Source organism: Acinonyx jubatus, chromosome B2 (assembly GCF_027475565.1).
Source record: "Acinonyx jubatus isolate Ajub_Pintada_27869175 chromosome B2, VMU_Ajub_asm_v1.0, whole genome shotgun sequence".
Taxonomy (NCBI): domain Eukaryota; kingdom Metazoa; phylum Chordata; class Mammalia; order Carnivora; family Felidae; genus Acinonyx; species Acinonyx jubatus.
This window is the reverse complement of record NC_069385.1, coordinates 76,369,227-76,390,201: the sequence shown is the minus strand read 5'-3', so window position 1 is coordinate 76,390,201 and position 20,975 is coordinate 76,369,227. Positions and strand designations below refer to the sequence as shown.

Here is a 20,975-nt window from a genome sequence, read left to right as displayed (position 1 = left end):
TGGTATTTTATAACTGAGAATTTACAAAAAATAATCCTGTTTCTTCCCCTACCAGAGGCATATATTGGTTTTTAGAAGAGTTTCTTACTTTTCTTCTAGTGGCCCCTTTATGCACTTTTAAATGTCCCTTAACTATTCACCATTTGGCTTATTAGGTTTTTCTTTGGCTGATGGTATTCTTTATCACTCGCTTATTGTTTATACACTGTGATTTTTTTCCCCCAATTTTCATCTTTCTCTATCTCTTCCCCTCCCAGATTTTAGTTACATTATTTCAACTTCATCACAGTATACAATATTTGTGTATTCGTCTTATGCCATCATGCCCATCCCTGTTCTGGTCTTCCGTGAACACCTATGTACATGTAAAGGCCACAACTGATGTTAGTCCTATGCTGATGTTTTTTCAGTCATTATTTGGGAATCTTGGGGTTGGGGGTCAACACACATTTTATGTAAAAAATCAGAAAGTAAATACTTAGGTTTTGTAGGCCTTATTGCAATTACTCAACTCTGTCACAGTGTAGCAGAAAAGCAGTCACAGATGATATGTAAACAAGTAACTGTGGCTATGTTACAGTAAAACTTTACTTACAAAACAGATGGCAGGCCATGGTTTTCTGACCCCTGCTCTAGTACATTCTTTAAGAAAGACTGGTAAATGCAGGATTCCCTAAATTTTTGTATGGCCAAAACTGGTTCAGTTTTGCTTTGATATTTAAAAGACAGCTTAGCTGGCTATAAAATCCTTGATTCATACTTTCTTTCCTTGAGAGTTTTTGGGGGTTTTTTTTGAATATGTAAATCACTGTTTCAGCTAGGTATCTGATATAGAATATATACTTGGGTTTTACATTATAAGCCAAATTGCAAATATTTTTCTTTTAATAGGTAAATTAAGCCCATTCACATTTATTGTTAGCATTGATATGTTTAGTCACACACCTATCATGGTATTTTATAACCAAGAATTTACAAAACATAATCCTGTTTCTTTCCCTACAAGAGGCATATATTGATATTTACATATCAATCACTGTTGTCTTGATTTGTAGGTTTTTAAGTCTCATGCTAGTCTAATTATTTTGCCTTTCTAAATTATTTGATCTTTTGGCTTAGAGCACTTGAGTATTTTATCTTTATCTCTGAAATCTACGATTTCAGTCAGATATGTCTTAGACTTGGTCAGTCTGCATTAATTTTCCCAAGTACCCAACGAACTCCCTCAATGTGTAGATTCAGGTCTTTTTCTATTTCTTTAATTTATTTTTATTTATTTAAAAAAATTTTTTAAGATGCTTATTTATTTTTGAGAGAGAGAGAGAGAGAGAGAGAGAAAGAAAGTGAGCATGAGTGGGGGAGGGGCAGAAAGAGAGGGAGCCTGAAGCAGGCTCCAGGCTCTGAGCTATCAGCACAGAGTCCAATGCAGGGCTCAAACCCATAAACTGCGAGATCATGACCTGAGCCGAAGTCGAATGCTCAACCCACTGAGCCACCCAGGCATCCCTGTAATTTATTTTTAAAGTATAGTTTTAAATATTATCTCAGTATCATTATTTTGTTTCCCTTTTTTTCCCCTTAGGGACTCTGAAAACAAATTTTTAAGTGATCCTTTCTTTACTTATCTTTCATTCCCATTTCTCTTAGACCTGAAGGGTTGCAGAATAAGACACTCCAAAATAGGCTACTTTAACATAAAGATTATTTTGTGTTAAAGTACTTGAAAAACAGCAATAACACACACAAGAAAAACACATTGACTTCCTTCTTTTTCTTAAAAGCAGGATATGAAATTCCCACATGCAAATTGTCCTTCCTAAACCAGAAGGAAAATAGCATTCCAAGGACCATAAGTTGAGACAAAAAGTTTTTATACAAACAGACTTTGTTAAAATAATTCTTACCTTCCTTTTGCCTCCTCACATAGCTTGCCTTTCCCCAATTGCTTCTCTGTGCAACCTATTAATTATATAAAATCTTTGATTCACAGTTTCTTTCCAAGCTAATGGGTTTTGCCATTTCTTTGGTCCTTCACTCCTATGAGGGCTTCTGTGTCACGCAAAACTTACATAAATTTGTACGCCTTTCTCCTGTTAATCTGTCTTATGTCAGTTTCTCAGAGCCTGCCAAAAAAAAAACCTAAGAGGGCAGAGGTAAAAATCTGCCTCCCTTTCTTATTTCTTTCTTCCTTTATGTCATTTTCATTTTCCTGGTTATTTTCCTATCTTCAAACCCTTTATTAAATTTTCATTAGTGTCTATTTTCAATTGGGCAATTTAAAACTTATTCTTCATTCCTGAGACCATCTTCTCTTCTTTACATTTCCTGAGTTCAATCAACTCCTTTTCTATTTATCCTGGTTCTTGTCCATTTTGCATTTCTGACTCAGAGTGGTTTTTCGTATCTCAAATGCTTGATGTCCTTAATTCTGTCTAGAGTGTGAACTTAAACACTTTTCTTTTGCTTCATGGTCATTTTGCAGGGAAGGTCTTTCCTGAATTGATGGTTAAGACCATGATTTTCATGAAGATCATGAGTTTCATGATTTTTTGCAAAATTTCTCTATTTTTTTTCATTTTTATGATATTGGAGTCTTTCTTTTTTTAATCCCTATTTTTAAAAAAGTCTGGGATTTTTCCGTCAGCCTAGCAAAGCCCAGGTACTTGAGTGGGTTTTTTCTGTCAGTGTGTTTCTTTTGGTGGTGGGAAAGGACTTGTCAGACTTCTGATTATGTGATTTTCTTTGTCTTACAGAACCCTAAATCCCCCCTACCTTCAACCCGATTTTCTTCTTTTCTCCATCTAATTGCTAAAAAGCCCTTTCTTTTTCTTTGCCTTTTTTCCTCTCCTCCAGAGGAAAGACTGCCCCAGTAAGTAATGCTTACCCTTTTAAATTGTGCTTGTGCCTGGTGGGGTGCCTGGATGGCTCTGCTGCTTAGGATTCTCTCTCTCCCCCTCTCTCTGTCCCTCCCCCCCTTCCTCTTTCTCTGCTGGAGACCCCAAACGCGCTCTCTTGCTCTCTCAAAATAAATAACAGTAAAAAATAAAATAAAATAAATTATGCTTGCCCCCTATCCACTGTGTCTGTCTTTTCAAATGTTATACCTTGTCCTATATGTCACCTGGCCCTTTCAATCACATATACTTTAAAATCTCTTCCCTATAATCCAAGCTCTGATCTGCTTACACATTTTTCCAGCATTTATTTTAGGCTGGATTTAACTTTTCTAGTGGCCATTCAAAATCACCCTTAGGCACCTTTGCTAGCCTCTCTCTTCTGTCTTCTTTGCAGTTTTTCTTGTTCTGCTTTTGCTCACAAAAACCCTTATGACAGAGTGGAGGTGGGAAGAAAGTATAAGGAATTAGACTTGTTGATGTTTTTTTCTATTTACTCACAGTTAGTTTGCACTTTTGGCCTTGTCTCTCTCCAAGTATGTGTGCAGAACTTTTATAATTCGGAAATTGTTTCATATTGTTTTCAGTTTTTGAGCCTGATTATTATATAGCTACCGCCATTTTGATGCGTATGGAACGTTTTTTTGACTATCCAGAGGAAGAACAAAGAGTGAGATACAAGTTTTTCAATTTAAAAAATATCCTGTTTAAGGAGAAAAGCAGGGGTCCAGCCGACTTTTGCCAAGAATGTGGCAACAGAAGAAGAAAATGTTTAGTTCTGTGTATTCCAGAGTCAAACTCAGACTGTGATTTCTCTTACTGATTCTCAACATCGTTTTTAGAGGGTTTTTTTTTTGGGGGGGGGGCGGGGTGCACAGGACAGAGAAGGATGATACAAAGTGGTTTATAAAACTGATAAAAAGCATCATCTCCACAGTGAGACTCTCCAAGCCTTTGATGTTATGAAATGAAAGTAATAATCAACTGAAAGACATAATGTAATAAACCCTCTGTTTATATCCAGAGCAAGTTTAGTTTAAATGGATTTTTAAAAGCACCTAAACACTATACAGCAAGGTACACTCGAGACACCATTATCGGGTTGAAAAGAAACAACAGAGTCAAGAAAAACTGAAAATGCAGTGAATGGTTGAGCTAGCTCTACTGTCATTAAACACAATTTCCTTTCTATTTCACACAACTCTAAAAGTAAAAACAAAGCCACAATCCATTTGCTTCTAGAAACTACTCTGCAATTTGTGCCCTGAACTGCTGACATTTAGCAGACAACTAAAAATCTGGGGATGTATAATTCTATTATGACCTAATGTATTTCCTTTTCTCATCATGCCACCTACCCATCCTCAACAAATTTGACTTCAAAGATAGAGAGCAGTGGTAAAATGTGATACCACTTACATTAATTATAAAAATGGCCACACCTTGCCTTTATTATTTACAAAGTCCTTCCAGACAGTAAGGGTAGGTATTATTCCCCTTCTACAGGTATGAAAACTAAGGTTAAGTCCTAGAAAGCCAAAGATGACACTAAAATTCTAAAACACATGAGAAATTGAACCCTAAATCATACAGCTACAAAATTAACAACTAGAAGTAAGCAGCTGCACACAAAATTAAAAAAACAGAACAAATGAAAAAAGACTTAAAAGCATGCTGATTTCAAATTCTCATAAAGGTGTTTTTTTTTTTTTTTTTTTAATGTTTATTTTTCAGAGACAGAGCGTGAGTGAGGGAGGGGCAGAGAGAGAGGGAGGTACAGAATCCAAAGCAGGCTCCAGGCTCTGAGTTGTCAGCACAGAGCCCGACGCGGGGCTTGAACCCACAAACCATGAGCCCATGGCCCATAGGCCCATGAGCCCATGACCTGAGCTGAAGTCAGACACTGAACCAACTGAGCCACCCACGTGTCCCCCCTTTTTTTCTCAGAAAGGTTTTTGAAACTTTGTATCTCGGAAATAAAAAATATATATCCATTGAAAAAAACCTCAATAATGGGGATAAACACCAGAATGGGTTAAATGGAAAACTTAGTACTGAGGGCTTTATCTTGAATTCAGGTATATATATGAAAGAACATTTAAGGGGCAAAGGAGAAAAGCTTAAAAGATTCTAATATATGTCTCATAGGAGGTAAATAGAAGGAAATGGGAGGGGAGGGATAATGGAGATTTACTACATAATAGTTCACAACGTTCCAGAACCAATTAAAGACAGGAGTCCTCAGATAAAGTGGTCTCAGAGTATTAAGTAGAAAAAATTGTTTTAAATCCATACCTGGACATCACTATACAACTACAGTACACCAAACACAAAGATAAAATCTTACAGACCGGTAGGGAAAAAAGGATGGGTTATCTTCAGAGTAATACCAAATAATCTTACAACAGCTGTCTTATCAACAGAAATAGATGGCAGAAAGCAGTAAGTGATAGATCTTCACTGAAAAGGAGTACAGAATTCTATACCTAGCTTAGTCATCATTCAAGACTGTGAACAAAATAGAGACATTTTAGACCTAGACTAAGAGAGTGTGCTATTCATAGACTTAGTGAAAGGAATACTAAAGGATATGGGATGCAGGAGAAAAACAAAAAGCATGCCAACTGTTATGCAGGTATGTAATGAATATTAAAATATTTAAAATTAAAACACATAAAAACAGTAGAGAATAAATGGGGAAGGTGTGGGGTCAGGGGAAAATGTGCTAAATAGAGAGTTAAGGAACTTGATGAGTAGAGTAGAAGTAGAAGGATCTTGAGCTCACCTCATCCCATGGATGCACTGAGGTAAGTACATCTATTATAACTAACTTTGCAAACAAAGACTGGCAGAAAAGACTTGCCACAGCTAGTCACAGAGAGAAGGCCACAGAGAAAAGGGTATCAGGGGCAGAGACACAGTTGGGAACCAATTCCCCGGATGACTACCCAAAATCTGGAGGGATATCACAAGCATGGAGAAGTGGGGATCAGACCCCACATTGGGCACTCCTGCCCTGGGGATCTGCACCAGGAAGATAAGTCCCCATAATATCTGGCTTTGAAAACTAGTGGGACTTAACTCCAGAAGGTGGCATGAAATCCAGTCCCCACCCTTAAAAAGCCCATGCTAAATAACTCGGCCTGTGACACAGCACAGAAGCAGCAGTCTGAAAAGTACCTGGGGTATAGGTGAATGAGATTTATTGACTAATCTTACAGCTGTGCAGGAGGGGCAGGGATCTGTAGGAGATTTCTTCAGGAACAAAAGTGCTGGGAGGAGCCATTTTCTTGCACTCCCCCAGCCTACATAGCCAGATGTTTGCAGAAGCCAGTTCTAACTCTCCATCTACCATGCTAGCACCAAATGCCCCACCTGGCATTCCTCAGCAGACCCACCTCCAAAGTGACTCCTGCAGCAGGGGAGATAACCTCACACACCATCAAGCCACACTTCTCAGCAGCGCAGGGAATAAACCATGCCTAGTGTGCCCACAACAGATGTATTAGTTCATTGCAGCCGGCTGGGCTGAAGGCAACTGCAGCTATGCTACAACAGGTGGGCATACACACCCCACAAAGGGAAGCATTAGAGCATTTGGTTCTGATGACCAGCAGGGACTGTGCTACAGGACCTCCTCTACACAAGGCCGCTACTTTCAAAATCAGGAGATGTAACTTACTTACCTAGACTACAGAAACAAATGCAGAGAGTGAGACAAAATAAGGAGACAGAGGAATATATTCCAGTGAAAGAGTAAGACAAAAATCACAGAAAACGAGCTAAGTGAAATGGAGATAAACAATATGCCTGATAAAGAGTTCAAAGTAATGATCATAAAGACACCAGAATTAAGAAAAGAATGGATGAACTCAGTAAGAACAACAAAGAGATAAAAGAATATATATATGTAAAAAAGGAACAGAGCTGAAGAATACAATACCTGAAGTGGAAAATACTCTAGCACAAATCAACAGCAGATTACAGGATGAAGAAAAATGGATCAATGACCCAGAAGACAGGGTAATGGAAAGCAACCAAGCTGCACAGTAAAAAGAAAAAATAATAATAAAAATTAAGGAGAGGTTAGGGGAACTCTGTGATGTCATCAAGTATAATAAAATTCACAATATAAAGAAGAAGGAAGAAAGTAATAAAGATCAGAATGGAAATATATAAAGTAGAGATGAAAAAAAAAACAATAGAAAAGATTGATTAAACCAAAAGCTGGTTCTTTGAAAAGATAAACAAAATTGATTAACCTTTATCAGACTCATCAAGAAAAAATGAGACAAGTCAAATAAATAAAATCAGAAATCAAGGGGTAAAAATAACAATTGAAACCACAAAAATACAAAGAATTACAAGAGAATATAGTGAAAAATTATATGCCAAAAAACTGGACAACCTAGAAAATTTGTATAAACCTAGAAACATACAATCTTTCAAAACTGAATCAAGAAGAAATAGAAAATGTGGACATACTAATTACTAACAAAATTGAATTGGTAATCAAAAAACTCGCACCAAACAGAGGTCTAAGACAGATAGGTTATAGGTAAATTCTACCAAAAATCTGAATAAGAATTAATAGCTATTCTCAATTTATTCCAAAAAATACAAGAGGGAGGAAATTTTCCAAATTCATTCTACAAAGCGAGCATTACCCTGATACCAAAACCAGACAAACAAATTGCAGAAAAAGAAAACTACAGGCCAACATCCCTGATGAATATACATTCAAAAACCCTCAACAAAATATTAGCAAACCAAATTCAACATATATTAAAAGGATCATTCGCCCAACCAAGTGGGATTTATTCCAGGGATGCAAGCATTGTTCAATATTCATAAATCAATCAACATGATACATCACATTAACAAGAGAAAAAACAAAAATCTTATGATTACCTTAACAGATGCAGAAGAGCATCTGACAAAATATAATGTCCATTTGTGATAAAAACTCTCAACAAAGTAGGTTTAAAGGGAATATACTTCAACATAATAAAGGCCATATATGAAAACCCCACAGGTAACATCATACCCAATGCCTCTAAGATCAGGAAGAAGGCAAAGATATCTACTCTTACCACTTTTATTTAACATAGTACTGGAAGTCACAGTCACAGCAATCAGACCATATCGGTAAGGAAGAAGTAAAACTTTTACCATTTGTAGAAGATATGATACTATACATAGAAAACCCTAAAGACTCCCACCAAAAAACTAGTAGAACTGATAAGTGAGTTCAGTAAGGTCACAGGATACAAAATCAAAGTACAGAAATCCATTAAATTTCTATACACTAATAATGAAGCAGCAGAGGAAAAATTAAGAAAACAATAATACCATTTGCAGTTGCACCAAAGAGATTAAAATACTCAGGAATAAATTTTACAAAGAAGGTGAAAGATCCAATCTTTGAAAGCTGTAAGGCAATATGAAAAAAAAAACTGAAAATGGCACAAATGGAAAGATATTCCATGCTCATGGACTAAAAGAATTAATATTGTTAAAATGTCCACACTACAATCTAAAGCTTCAAACCAATCTAAAGATTCAATGCAACCCCTATCAAAATACCCATAGCATTTTTCACAGAACTAAAATAAATAATCCTAAAATTTGTATAGAACCACAAAAGACTGCAAATAGTCAAAGCTATCTTGAGAAAGAACAAAGCTGAAGGTGTCACAACCCCAGATTTCAAGATATGCTACAAAGCTATAGCAATCAAAACAGTATGGTACTGGCACCAAAATAAACTCATGGATCAGTGAACCGGGATAGAAAGCCCAGATATAAACCCATGTGTAAATCGTCAATTAATCTATGGCAAAGGCAAAAGCATACAATGAAGAAAAGACAGGCTTTTCAATAAATGGGGTTGGAAAAACTGGACAGCTACATGCAAAAGAATGAAACTGGCCTACTTTCGTACATTTAAAACATAAACTCAAAATTTATTAAGACCTAAATGTGGGGCGCCTGGGTGGCTCGGTCGGTTAAGCGTCCGACTTCGGCTCAGGTCATGATCTCACGGTCCCTGAGTTCGAGCCCCGCGTTGGGCTCTGTGCTGACCGCTCAGAGCCTGGAGCCTGTTTCAGATTCTGTGTCTCCCTCTCTCTCTGCCCCTCCCCTGTTCATGCTCTGTCTCTCTCTGTCTCAAAAATAAATAAACATTAAAAAAAAAAAAGACCTAAATGTGAGACCCGAAGCCATAAAACTAAAAGAACACATAGGTGGTAATCTCTTGGCAGTGGATAAGTCTCTCCAGGCAAGAGAAACAAAAGCAAAAATAAACTACTGGGACTACATCAAAATCAAAAGCTTTTGCACAGCAAACAAAACTATCAACAAAACTGAAACGCAATCTACTGAATGGGAGAAGGTATTTGCAAACATATATCCAATAAAGAGTTAATATCCATAATATATAAAGAACTTAAAGAACTCAAAAACCCAAACAATCCATTTAAAAAATGTGCAGAGGACCTGAATAGATATTTTTCTGAAGACATACAGAGTCCAATAGACACATGCTCAACATCACTAATCATCAAAAAAATGGAAATCAAAACCATAGAGAGACATTACTTCACACCAGTCAGAACAGTTAATATCAAAAAGACAAGAAATAAAAAGAATTGGCAAGGATATAGAGAAAAGGGAACCCTTGTGCACTGCTGGTGGGAATGTAAATTGGTGCAACCCCTGTGAAAAACAGTATGGAGGTTCTTCAAAAAATTAAAAATAGAAATACCATATGATCCAATAATTCCAATACTAGGTATTTACTGAAAGAATACATTTATTTGAAAAGATATATGTACCCCTATATTTTTTTTTAATTTTTTTCAGCATTTATTTTTATTTTTGGGACAGAGAGAGACAGAGCATGAACGGGGGAGGGGCAGAGAGAGAGGGAGACACAGAATCGGAAACAGGCTCCAGGCTCTGAGCCATCAGCCCAGAGCCTGACGCGGGGCTCGAACTCGCGGACCGTGAGATCGTGACCTGGCTGAAGTCGGACGCTTAACCGACTGCGCCACCCAGGTGCCCCTGTACCCCTATATTTACTGTCATATTACAATAGCCAAGTTATGAAAGCAACCCAAGTGACCAATAGATGAGTGGATAAAGGAGATGTGGTATACATGTACAATGGAATATTACTCAGCCAGAAAAAATGAGATCTATTTGCGACAACATGGATGGAATAGAGGGGACTATGTTAAGCAAAATAAGTCAGACAAAATACTGCCTGATTTCACCTATATGTGGAATCCCAAAAACAAAACAAACAAAAATGGATTCTTAAAAGTCAGAGAACAAACTCGTGGTTGCCAGAGGGCAGATGGTTGTGGGGAGGAATGAGTGAAATAGGTGAAGGTGATTAAGAGGGACAAACTTCCAGTTACAAAACCAATGTTATAGGGATAAAAAGTACAGCATAAGGAACATAGTCAATAACAGTATAACACTGTATGGTGCCTACACTTAATCATAATGAGTGCTGAGTAATGTACAGAATTGCTGAATCACTACACTGTATACCTGAAACCAATATAACATTGTATGTCACCTATACTTCAATAATAAAAACATAGATAAAATACTGATAAAGTTCTTGCCTGTTTGAAAAACGTAAAGATACTGATTGTTTTTGCTAGAAAACTTTCTACTCTATGTATTTAAAAATTTTAAGAGCACTCATTAAAAAAAAAAAAAAAACCCTTCATGCTACTGCTTCTAAGACAGCAGAGAATTTTTTTCAAAAGGATGAAAAAAATCAAGAAAGCAGAGATTAAAAAATAAGAAAAAAGGAAGAAAAGTGTAACTACCAAAAAATACACACCCCTCTCATCACACTCACCTATACAAAGATGGTATACATAATTCCAACTATATTAGAAATCACAATCATGTAAGCAGATTTAACACACCTATTTAAAATACCGAGAACCATGTCTTCTGTTTGTAATGCTCTGATTTTTGCTAAAAACATTAGTATATTAGCAAGACCTGCTGAAAAGCAGCTGACAGTCCAAATGGACAATGTCTCAAATGTTTATTGCCTTTACACATGACATCCAAACTGAAGTTAAAAGATAAGGAAATAATAATTTAAGATCAGAAGCAAGAGAGTCAAAGACATTGGAAGTATGGACAAAGGTAGTTGTTTATAAAGAACTACACATGAGGGTGCCGGGTGGCTCAGTTGGTTAAGCATCTGACTCTTGATTTCAGCTCAGGTCATGATGTCATGGCTCATGGGATTAAATCCTCATAGGATTCTTTCTACCCCTCTCTCTCCACCCCTCCACGGCTTGTGCATGTGTGCACTCTCTCTCTGTCTCAAAATAAATAAATAAACATTAAAAAAACCTACATATGTACAACTCTAAAAAGACAAGAAAAGGCACCAGTACCTAAACAATACTCAGCTAATTCTTTACTCTGGTTTAGTCTATGTTCCTTTATTATAGCTTCAGACAATGCACTAGACAGCCTTCTAACAGATTAATCCAACTGACCTCAATTGTTGAAAGCTAACAGATATTAACTGCATGAAGCCCAGGTTGAAGGTACAGACATCCCTTCCCTGCCATCCCAACATAATCATTCCTTTGCAACCATCATTCCCAACTTCTAAGCTAGTAAGAAGCAAACATGCTGATCTTTATCTTTAAGGGGAAGCCAGCCTTAAATTGGATGTCAGTCTTTCCTCTTCAGGTGAACTTAATTCAGAAGCTTTCACACTACTGTGAGTCCTTCAACTACTGAAACTTAGAATCAGTGGATTTTTGAGCTGGAAGAATGAGAAACCTGAGATCTAGGCATGTAGGTGATTCACACCCCATCACACTGGTGCAGGTAGAGCAGCTGAGCAAAATGCAAACCCATCTCTTGCCTCCATGCCAGGGCTTTTCCCTACCATGTCACTTAGCAGGTCTAGAAGAGCAAGGATGGGGGGGCACCTGGGTGGCTCAGTAGGTTAAGCGTCTGACTTTGGCTCAGGTCATGATCTCATGGTTCGTGGGTTCAAGCCCCACATTGGGCTCTGATGACAGCTCAGAGCCTGGAGCCTGCTTTGGATTCTGTGTCTCCCTCTCTCTCTGACCCTCCCCTACTCATGCTCTGTCTCTCTCTTTCAAAAATAAATAAACATTAACAAAAATTAAAAAATAGAAGAGCAAGGATGGAAAGGACAATAAAATAACTTCATTTTGTTTCTCACCATTCTTTTGGCCTAGTGCCTTAACACCTTTCCTGTTCTAAATCGTTTCACTTTGGTTAAGCTATTCGTCGTTTCTAGGAGGGCTCACGAGAGGTTCTCAATGGAGACTTAGAGCAGTTCCACCTTGCAATCCATCATTCCCTTAAAGGTTGGCATCATTCCCAGGCTGCTGTTTCCCCCTCCAGGCAGCAAAGCTCCTGTGAACAACACAGTAGCTTCCTCTATGGGATAAGCATGTTCAGTCATTTCCATCTTGATGCTACTTTATTTCTAAAAGCAGACATATATCTTTAGCCTCCTTTCCAAGGAAGGAAGACCCACCACCAGGAAGCCACTTGACTGAACACAGTCGTGCTAAATGTGTGAGAAAGAGCCAAGTCCTCTTGTTACTATAGCTCCAGGGAAGAGGAAAGGCCCACATTTTCGAAAAGTTTCTTGGAATAAGCAATCATTTATAATTTACTTATTTACAAATAAATACAAATTTACAAATAAATTACAAATAAATGCAAATGTAAAACCTAAGTCACAAATGTTTCAATGTGGACCAGGATCCAGAGTTGGAAACAAGAGGCAAACTTGAAAGTACTAGAAGCCTGAGGGAGAGTAGAGAAGGAAAAGGAAAGCAGAGAAGTCAAGCTTGGGCTGTCCAGAGAATATCCCAACTTTCTTCCTCTTCCTTTTCTCTAATGGTCCATCTGCCAGGGTCTTCTCATGATCTGGGTCTCTCAGGCTGGAAGAGCCGAGGGCCACACAGCTCTCTACTCCCATCATTCCTGACCCTTCTTTGTAGCTACTAGGAAGGTCTTGTGATATGGATTCCATTCTCTTGGAGAGAAAAAGATAAAAACACATAATGTGGCTTCATCTATACTTTTCTTCAGTTACACACTTTCAAGATGTTCAGGAGAAATAAGAACCTAGTCCCTTTAAGGAACAAAGTTATACTATTCAGCCTTGGTGGATAAATTATGAATAGCTGGGAGCAGACAAAATGATTCTGTGTGCACGTACTTTAAAGGAACTTTATAATCTAACCCAATCCCCTCAATGTACAGATAAAGAAACTGGGACCCGTATGTGTTACCTAACTAGACCAGGTTCGCAAGTCCAGTTGGTGGCAGATCTAAGACTACGCTACACCTTGAGTGTCCTACCAGACTAGATTTGCCTTGAGAAGGAGAGAGGAGTCAAGAGGTTACACATCCCCGAAGGAAGGAAGAAACTCAGAAGCTGTGAGATACTGGGATGTTAGGTGTGCATAACTGAGTGGCAGCAAGATGACTTGGAGAGGTAACTAACACCTGGATTTTACAAAGCACCTGACTGTAAAAGGGAGGGGTCATGGTAGAAGAAAACAAGTAAAAGAAAAAATATAAACACCATGACAATGCTTCAGGTTACTTCAAAAGTCAGGGATTGTGTTAAGTGCAGGTGAATAATGAAAAGTGATGAGGAAAATAATTAACCTGAGTTCATGAACCAGGTGTTCATCATAATTAAAAGGTTTTTTCCCTTTACGTTTATTGGGAGTATATTCTGTTATCATACAAGTGTTTCATACCTTGGTCCTGGAACAGCTTTATTAGAAACACTCTGGCTTTTTGTTACAATGCAGATTCTTGGGCTCTCCTCCAGAGTTACTGACCAGAGACCTGAATTTCAAACAAGCTTCCCATGGATCCTGACATGTAAGAATCAGTACAGCCATAATCCCATCATTGCAGAATTAGACCCTGTTTGTCTTCCAGTCTTCCCCACTAGGATTTCAGAGTTAGAGGTGCAGAGAGAGTGAGTGCCCTCAAATCACAAAGGTTGCTGAGAGCCTACCAGGCTGTGCCATCAGGCCTTCTCTCCCCACCACGTCTAGAAGGACAGATGGGCTGAAATGGACTAGGATGTAGTTGGTTTAATTATAAGATTCTATCTTTTTAGGCTAAAAGTGCAAATATGTATCATTTTCTAATGAAAACCACATTTTCTGCCATGAGTATGCATTTCCTTTAGAGTCGGGGCAGGGGGTGGGGAAGTTAATATATTAAAACAAGCAAACAAAACAAGAGACATAATTATTATTTTTTATTTCTTTTTAATGTTTATTTTTGAGAGAGAGAGAGAGAGAGGGAGAGAGACAGAGCATGAGTGGGGGAGGGGCAGAGAGCGAGGGAGACGAGACACAGAATCCAATGTAGGCTCATGAACTCATGAACCATGAGATCATGACCTGAGCCAAAGTCAGACGCTTAACCAACTGAGCCGCCCAGGCACCCCAAGAGACATAATTATTGACTTTGTGGGCTATACCCCATTCCTGCTTCTCTCAATAAGGACAAAGCCAGCCCAGTCAAGCTCCCCTACCAAGTAGCAGCTCCTCAGAGTACAGGCCAGTGCCATGCACAGCCTGGGAACTATCCCGCTCTGTCTACAACCCTAACTCCTAGGTAGGGATAGAAATTCCTGAGAAGAGGGATATGTGGCAGGGAACATGCGTGGGGTGAGTGGCTTCTAGCTGGCTCTCTGCCTGGCCGCATCCTCCAAGCTCTCTCTAGAGTAGGGCAGAATGACAGTCGGATGTGAAAGGAGGCAGAGGAAGGGAGAATCCACACTAGAGAACCATATTAAACTAAGGATACCTACTCATTTTCCCAAACCAAGAACACCCTGCAGGGCAAAAAGGGATGAAGAAGGCAACATCTTTTTTACACCCAAATTGCTGAAGCCAATGCTCAGAAATCTGTATAGAGGAGAGACTGAAAATGGAGCAGTCTGAAAATGGAGCATCACTACTTCTGAGACTGGATTCCCTACATATGAGTAGCACTCAACTCCTGATTATCTCTGCCCACCAAGGACAAAGGAATTAGCAGGAAAAAACAAAAGGCTGACACTTCTCAGGAGTTGAGTGTGCCAACACTACTCTCTTAATTCTCTGGAATGCACACAAGGATTACCATGAGAGCTGAGCACAAATTCTGGCAAGTGTCTGCCCATCTTGATGCAGGTCTATCTGCCTCCTGTTACATCTGCAGCAACCCTTGGACATCTGCCGTGGCTCACAGCCTCCCACCTTATCCATGCTCACCTAATAACAGGACCTTTATACAAAAGTCCCCCAAGGTCCTTTAACAGTCTCCAGGAAGACTGTCTTCATGCCAGAAGATTAAGCAAAGGAAAGAGAATACTGCCAGAATCTCATTCTCCATTCCAATGAGGCCAGTTTTATACTAAAATATATTTGTACTTGTGTATGTATGTGTGCACATGCGTTCTCAAAGCATACATAAAAAACACTAACAAGAATTACTCTACAATGCCAATATTGGTTATTCCTAGTGATTTTAATTTTCCTTATACTTTTCTGTTTTTTATCATTAAAGTGGTAATTTTTATCATGAAAGTGATGATCTTTTAATAATCATTTTGTAAAATGTTACTTTAAAAGGCAGAGATGAACATGGCATATAATAGACAGATAAGGCCACCTATGTTGTGTGCTGCCTAAAAGGAGATGAAAAAAAGAAACTTCACTTTCTCTTCTCTGTAGCCCTTTGTTGCTAATCATCTGTAAAGTTCTCAGGCCTTTGCCTAACGATTTCTTAGATCCCCTATAGATTACATACTACTGTACCATAAGCACTTTTTACCTGAGATGCCAACAAATGGCCAAATGATTAAACCAAATTTTCACATGTTATTTTCCTTTCTTCTTCTCTCATGACAGAGATATTAGCAGGTGGTGGGAAAGTGGCTGGATGGGAGAATTATTTGTAAAATTATTAATTTTTGAACAATTGAGAAGTTGAATATATGGTTTTTATATCATGGAAATGATGAAATTCAACTATCAGTGGATTTCTTAAAAATCAAGTAACATAAATGAGAATTTCCTGCTCTAAACAGTATAGAGGGCCCTTATTCAAGATGCTTCATCTAGTTTACCCTTCCCCAGTGAATACTGTATGATTTCAAATCCTTCTAGAGCTGAGAAAATATCCCTGACCAACCCTAACTATCAGATGGTAATAGATAAGGCCTATAAAGCTTTTCTGTTTCTTCCTCTCTACATATTTTCACTATGTAATTCAACCACACAACACACACATAAAACCCTAATCTGATGAGGCTCAACTTTTTTGCTAGGACCCATAATGCTTGAGAATGTTACACTGCTCCCATATTGGAAGGCTGTGGTTCTCTAAAGGATTATATTAATAATAACAATAATAATAATAATAATAATAATAATAAAAAGGATAATGTCTGTGAAAACATTTACAGTAACTGTAGAACACAGCTATCAACCTGTGGGGTAACAAAAAAGCTTTAATTTGGGTGCTCTATGCCCTTAGAAATGCCATCTGCACAGCTGGGAAGGCCTGGAGTAGCTGATGGAGCTGGAGTTAATGAGGTAAGGTATGGGAAAGAACAAAAAAGGTTTCCTCAGCTCAGGGCTCAAGGCAGTGGATCACTCCTTATCTCTCAGCTGAGTATAAGTTTCCAAGGAAGACTCATCTTGAGAATTCTCAGTGGGAGGGAGTCAAGCCAGAAGTTAAGGGAGAGAGATAGTTTAGCCAGATGGCTCAGTCTATTAATGGAGCCCTCCACCATGTTACTACTTAGTTACTCCATGTCTCTAAAGGTGGAAATGGAAGCATGTGTAAGTTGGGAAACAATGCTCAGCTGGGGGCCTTTGGGGCCTCTGGCCTGATTAAGTATACAACAAGAACACCAAAGTCAGATCTGGTTTCTGATACAATGTTTGGATTTTATTCTCATTGCAAGAGGAAGGTCACAGAAGAATTTCATTCCCAGCTTAAAATTCTTCTAAGTCCATTCTTCTTCTTGGGGCACAACAACTATCGTATGCGCTTAGCAATCCATCAGTGATTCTCAACCAAATCCTGCATTCTGTTTGCTTATAATCACACTATGGATATTAAGATATGCTGGTAACACAGAAGTTAAAATTATAACAAAACCACCAAACGATATCCCTATTGGCTACACTGTAATTTAAGAAGTTAGAATTTCATATATGTAAATAGCTCTAATTAATAAGATAAACCTTTCCTTTTGGGATTTGGCAGTGATAACAGCTCAAGCAGGAGTGCCATTTGAATCCTTGGAAAACCTAAAATAACATTTTTACAAAAAAAGTAGCAGTGCTCACAGTTAACTAACTTGGCCTAGAAGGTAAGAGAATTGGAAATGTAAAGATGGTATCTTAACAAGTGTCATTCTACTATTTTATAGCTCTTGCCAGTACAGCACTTTAAAAGATGTGTGTTACAGTGAATTTCCAACTGAAAGAGTAAATCCCAAATATGGGCAAAATTAGCAGTCCTGTTCCTTGCCATTGTAATAAATGATTAAGTAGGTGTTACAAAGATGAAAAAGCAGAGCATCTCTTTCTAATCCTGACAGACATCCTCCCCTTCTTCACTGATCCTTTATCTTGCAGTGAAGACCTGCATGAGGAAGTCGATTCCTGGTATGTTCCTGATAAGAATGCATATTTCCAGGGGTAGCAGCAGGGACTACATCGCTTTAGCAGACATTGTTCGTGAACTTGTGCCAAGTTTCTCTGAACCTTGGAAACTGGGAAAGTGTCTGTGTTCCTGATTAATAATATTCAGCAAACAGACTGAAAGCAGAGGAAGTATAATCACTAGTAGAGAGGGATATTCAGTAACAGAGCTCCTGTGGTTAAAGCTGCTATGAGGAGGCACTCACGCCATGAGAGCAAGCATGGCTTTCATGCCCATGTGTCTACCTGAGCCTGAGTTAAGATCCCTGAAGAGATTAAGACCTCCTCTGTTCTCATGGAGAATACAGATTGGGCCTCCTCTCAATTTTCCCATAGCCAGTTTAAATTATTCTTTTACCTTCAGTCTCTTTACGGCTTGAGTTAAGGCTAATTTGTAATAAAATTATCCCCAATTTCTATCACACATGGATGATTGTTCTCTCTCCCCCAAAGGCTGTAAAACCCTCAAAGTTAGAAGTCATCTCTCTTGATCCCCACTCACCCATCATATAAACATTTCAAACAGTACATGAGAAAGTGAAATAAATAGTAACTGTCTTCTAACCTCGCTTCCCAAAGATAACCACTATTCAGTTTCTTGTATCTCCCTCCATAAATGTTTGTGGGCAAACACAAACTTTTATGTTACTCAATGTTCGATCCAATGAGCAAAACTTAAAAGATGCAGGCGGAGTTACTGGGGCACAAGCCTGGTGAGTCCAGCTCTGTCCCTAACATGGTAGGATTTCCCTGGCCAACTCACTCCATCTTTCTGAATCTCAGTTCCCTCTCCTACAGAAGAAGATGTTCTCAAAGGTCAGTTCAGGGCTGAGGCTGAATCAAGTACTGATTAATAAAACAGGTACACCAAGGCCAAAATATGAATTGATATTGAAGAAAATCAAACATAACAGATTACAAGGAGAATATGGTTGTGAATTAGAATGGAGCAGTTATTTAAAAAATACTTTTAATTGAGGTTTAAGTGACATGTAACATTATATTAGTTTCAGGTGTAAAACATGATTTCGTATTTATATACATTGCAAAATGATCATCACAATAAGTCTAGTTAACATCCATCACCATCCCAGTTACAAAAAATTTTTTTTCTTGTGATGAGAACTTTTAAGATCTAATCTGTTAGCATCTTTCAAATATGCAATATAGTATTATTAACTATAGTCACTACACTGTATACTATATCCCCAGGACTTACCTATTTTATACCTGGAACTTTGTACCTTTTGATCACCTCCACCCAGTCTGCCCTCTCTGTACCCATGAGCTTGGTTATCTTTGGTTTCGGTTTTGTCTTTTAGAATCCACATATAAATGAAAACATATGGTATTTGTCTATCTCTGTCTCACTTAGCATAATCCCCTCTAGGTCCATCCGTGTTGTCACAAACAATAGACTTGTATTCTTTTTTAATGGTTGAATTGCATGTATACCCCACAACTTCTTTATCCATTCATCCACAGATGGACCCTTAGTTTGCTTCCATATCTTGGCTATTGTAAATAATGCTGCAATGAACATGGGGATGCATATATCTTTTTGAGTTAATGTTTTCATTGTCTTTGGATCAACACCCCGTAGTGGAATTGCTGGATCATATGGTAGTTCTGTTTTTAAATTTTCGGCCAACAGGTTTCCGTTTTCCACAGTGGCTACACCAATATACAATTCCACCAACAGTGCATAACGGTTCCCTTTTCTCCATCTCCTTGCCAACACTTGGTTCTTTCTTATATTTTTGATGATAGCCATCCTAACAGGTGTGAGATGATAGCTCATTGTAGTTTCAATTTGCATTTCTTTGAAGACTTTTGAAGTTACTTTTTTATTTTAATTTTAATTTATTTTTATTTTTTTAATATGAAATTTATTGAAGACTTTTGATGCTGAGCATCTTTTCATGTACCTGTTGGCCATCTGTATGACTTCTGTGGAAACATGTCTGTTCAGACTTTTTGCCCATTTCTTAATTAGAGTGGGTTTTTTTGCTACTGAGTTGTATGAATTATTTATATATTTTGGATATTAACCAGATCTATGATTTGCAAATATATATTTTGGATATTAACCAGATCTATGATTTGCAAATATATATTTTGGATATTAACCAGATCTATGATTTGCAAATATTTTCTCCCATTTAGTTAGGTTACCTTTTCATTTTGTTGATGGTTTCCTTTACAGTGCAGAAGCATTTCAGTTTAATGTAGATCCCCTTGTTTATTTTTGCTTTTGGTGTCAGATGAAAAAATCATCACTGGGGTGCCTGGGTGGCTCAGTCAGTTGGGCATCTGACTCCTGATTTCAGATCAGGTCATGATCTCATGGTTGTGAGACTGAGTCCTGTGTCCATGCTGGGTGTTGAACCTGGTTAAGATTCTCTCTATCCCTCTCCCTCTGCCCCTCCTCTGCTCACATTCACTCTCTCTCAAAAAAAAAAAAAAAAAAAAAAAAAAAAAGACAAACCATCCATCACAAAGACCAATGTCAAGGAACTTACTGCCTATGTTTTCTTCTAGGAGTTTTATGGTTTCAGGCCTTACATTCAAGTGTTTAATCCATTTTGAGTTAAGTTTTGAGATGGTCCAGTTTCATTCTTTTGCTGTGGCTGTCCAGTTCTCCCAACATTCACTCAAGAGACTGTCCCCATATTACATTTCATTCATTGAAGAGACTTTCCCATTGTATATTTTTGGCTTCTCTGTCATAAATTAATTGATCATATATACATGGGTTATTGCTGGACTCTCTCTCCTGTTCCACTGATCTATGTGTCTGTTTTGATTACTATAACTTTGTAATATAGTTTAAAATCAGAAGTATAATACTTCTAGCTTTGTTCTTATTTGTCAAGATTACTTTGGCTATTCAGGGTCTTTTGTGGTTCCACATAAATTTAAGAATTCTTTGTCTAGTTCTGTGAAAAATGTCGTTGGAATTTTGACAGGGGTTGTATTGAATGTGTAGGTTGCACTGGGTGGTATGGATATTTTAACAATATCAATTCTTCCCAATCATGAGCACAAAATATCTGCTCACTTATTTCTTTTTCAATTACTTTCATTAATGTCTTATAGCCTTCAGTGTATAGGTCCTTTACCTTGACTAAATTTATTCCTAGGTATTTTATTCTTTTTGATGCAATTGGAAATGGGATTGTTTTCTTAATTTCTCTGATAGTTTGTTATCAGTATATAGATACACAACAGATTTTTGTATAGTGATTTTGTATCCTGCAACTAATTCTTCCAGTTTTTGGTAGACTCTTTAGGATTTTCTCTATGTGAT

At 37.9% G+C, this 20,975-nt stretch overlaps 1 protein-coding gene across 6 annotated transcripts in view; it reads right to left on the bottom strand.

Annotated features, from left to right (window-relative positions):
• UBE3D (ubiquitin protein ligase E3D) overlaps window positions 1-20,975 on the bottom strand; it is a 156,672-nt gene that overhangs the window by 45,368 nt on the left and 90,329 nt on the right. Inside the window, exon 10 of one of the 6 annotated variants that reach the window (XR_008298493.1) lies at window positions 6,838-6,936. The exons of 3 other annotated variants lie outside the window; for them this stretch is intronic. Coding sequence is in view for 2 of the 3 variants with exons in the window: in XM_053222527.1 (XP_053078502.1) it covers window positions 12,727-12,966 (240 nt within the window). In the remaining variant the exon portion in view is untranslated. Of the gene's footprint in view, window positions 1-6,837; window positions 6,937-12,676; window positions 12,967-20,975 lie in introns of those variants that run through there. 2 more of the 6 variants (XM_053222527.1, XM_053222526.1) reach the window with 2 other exon arrangements.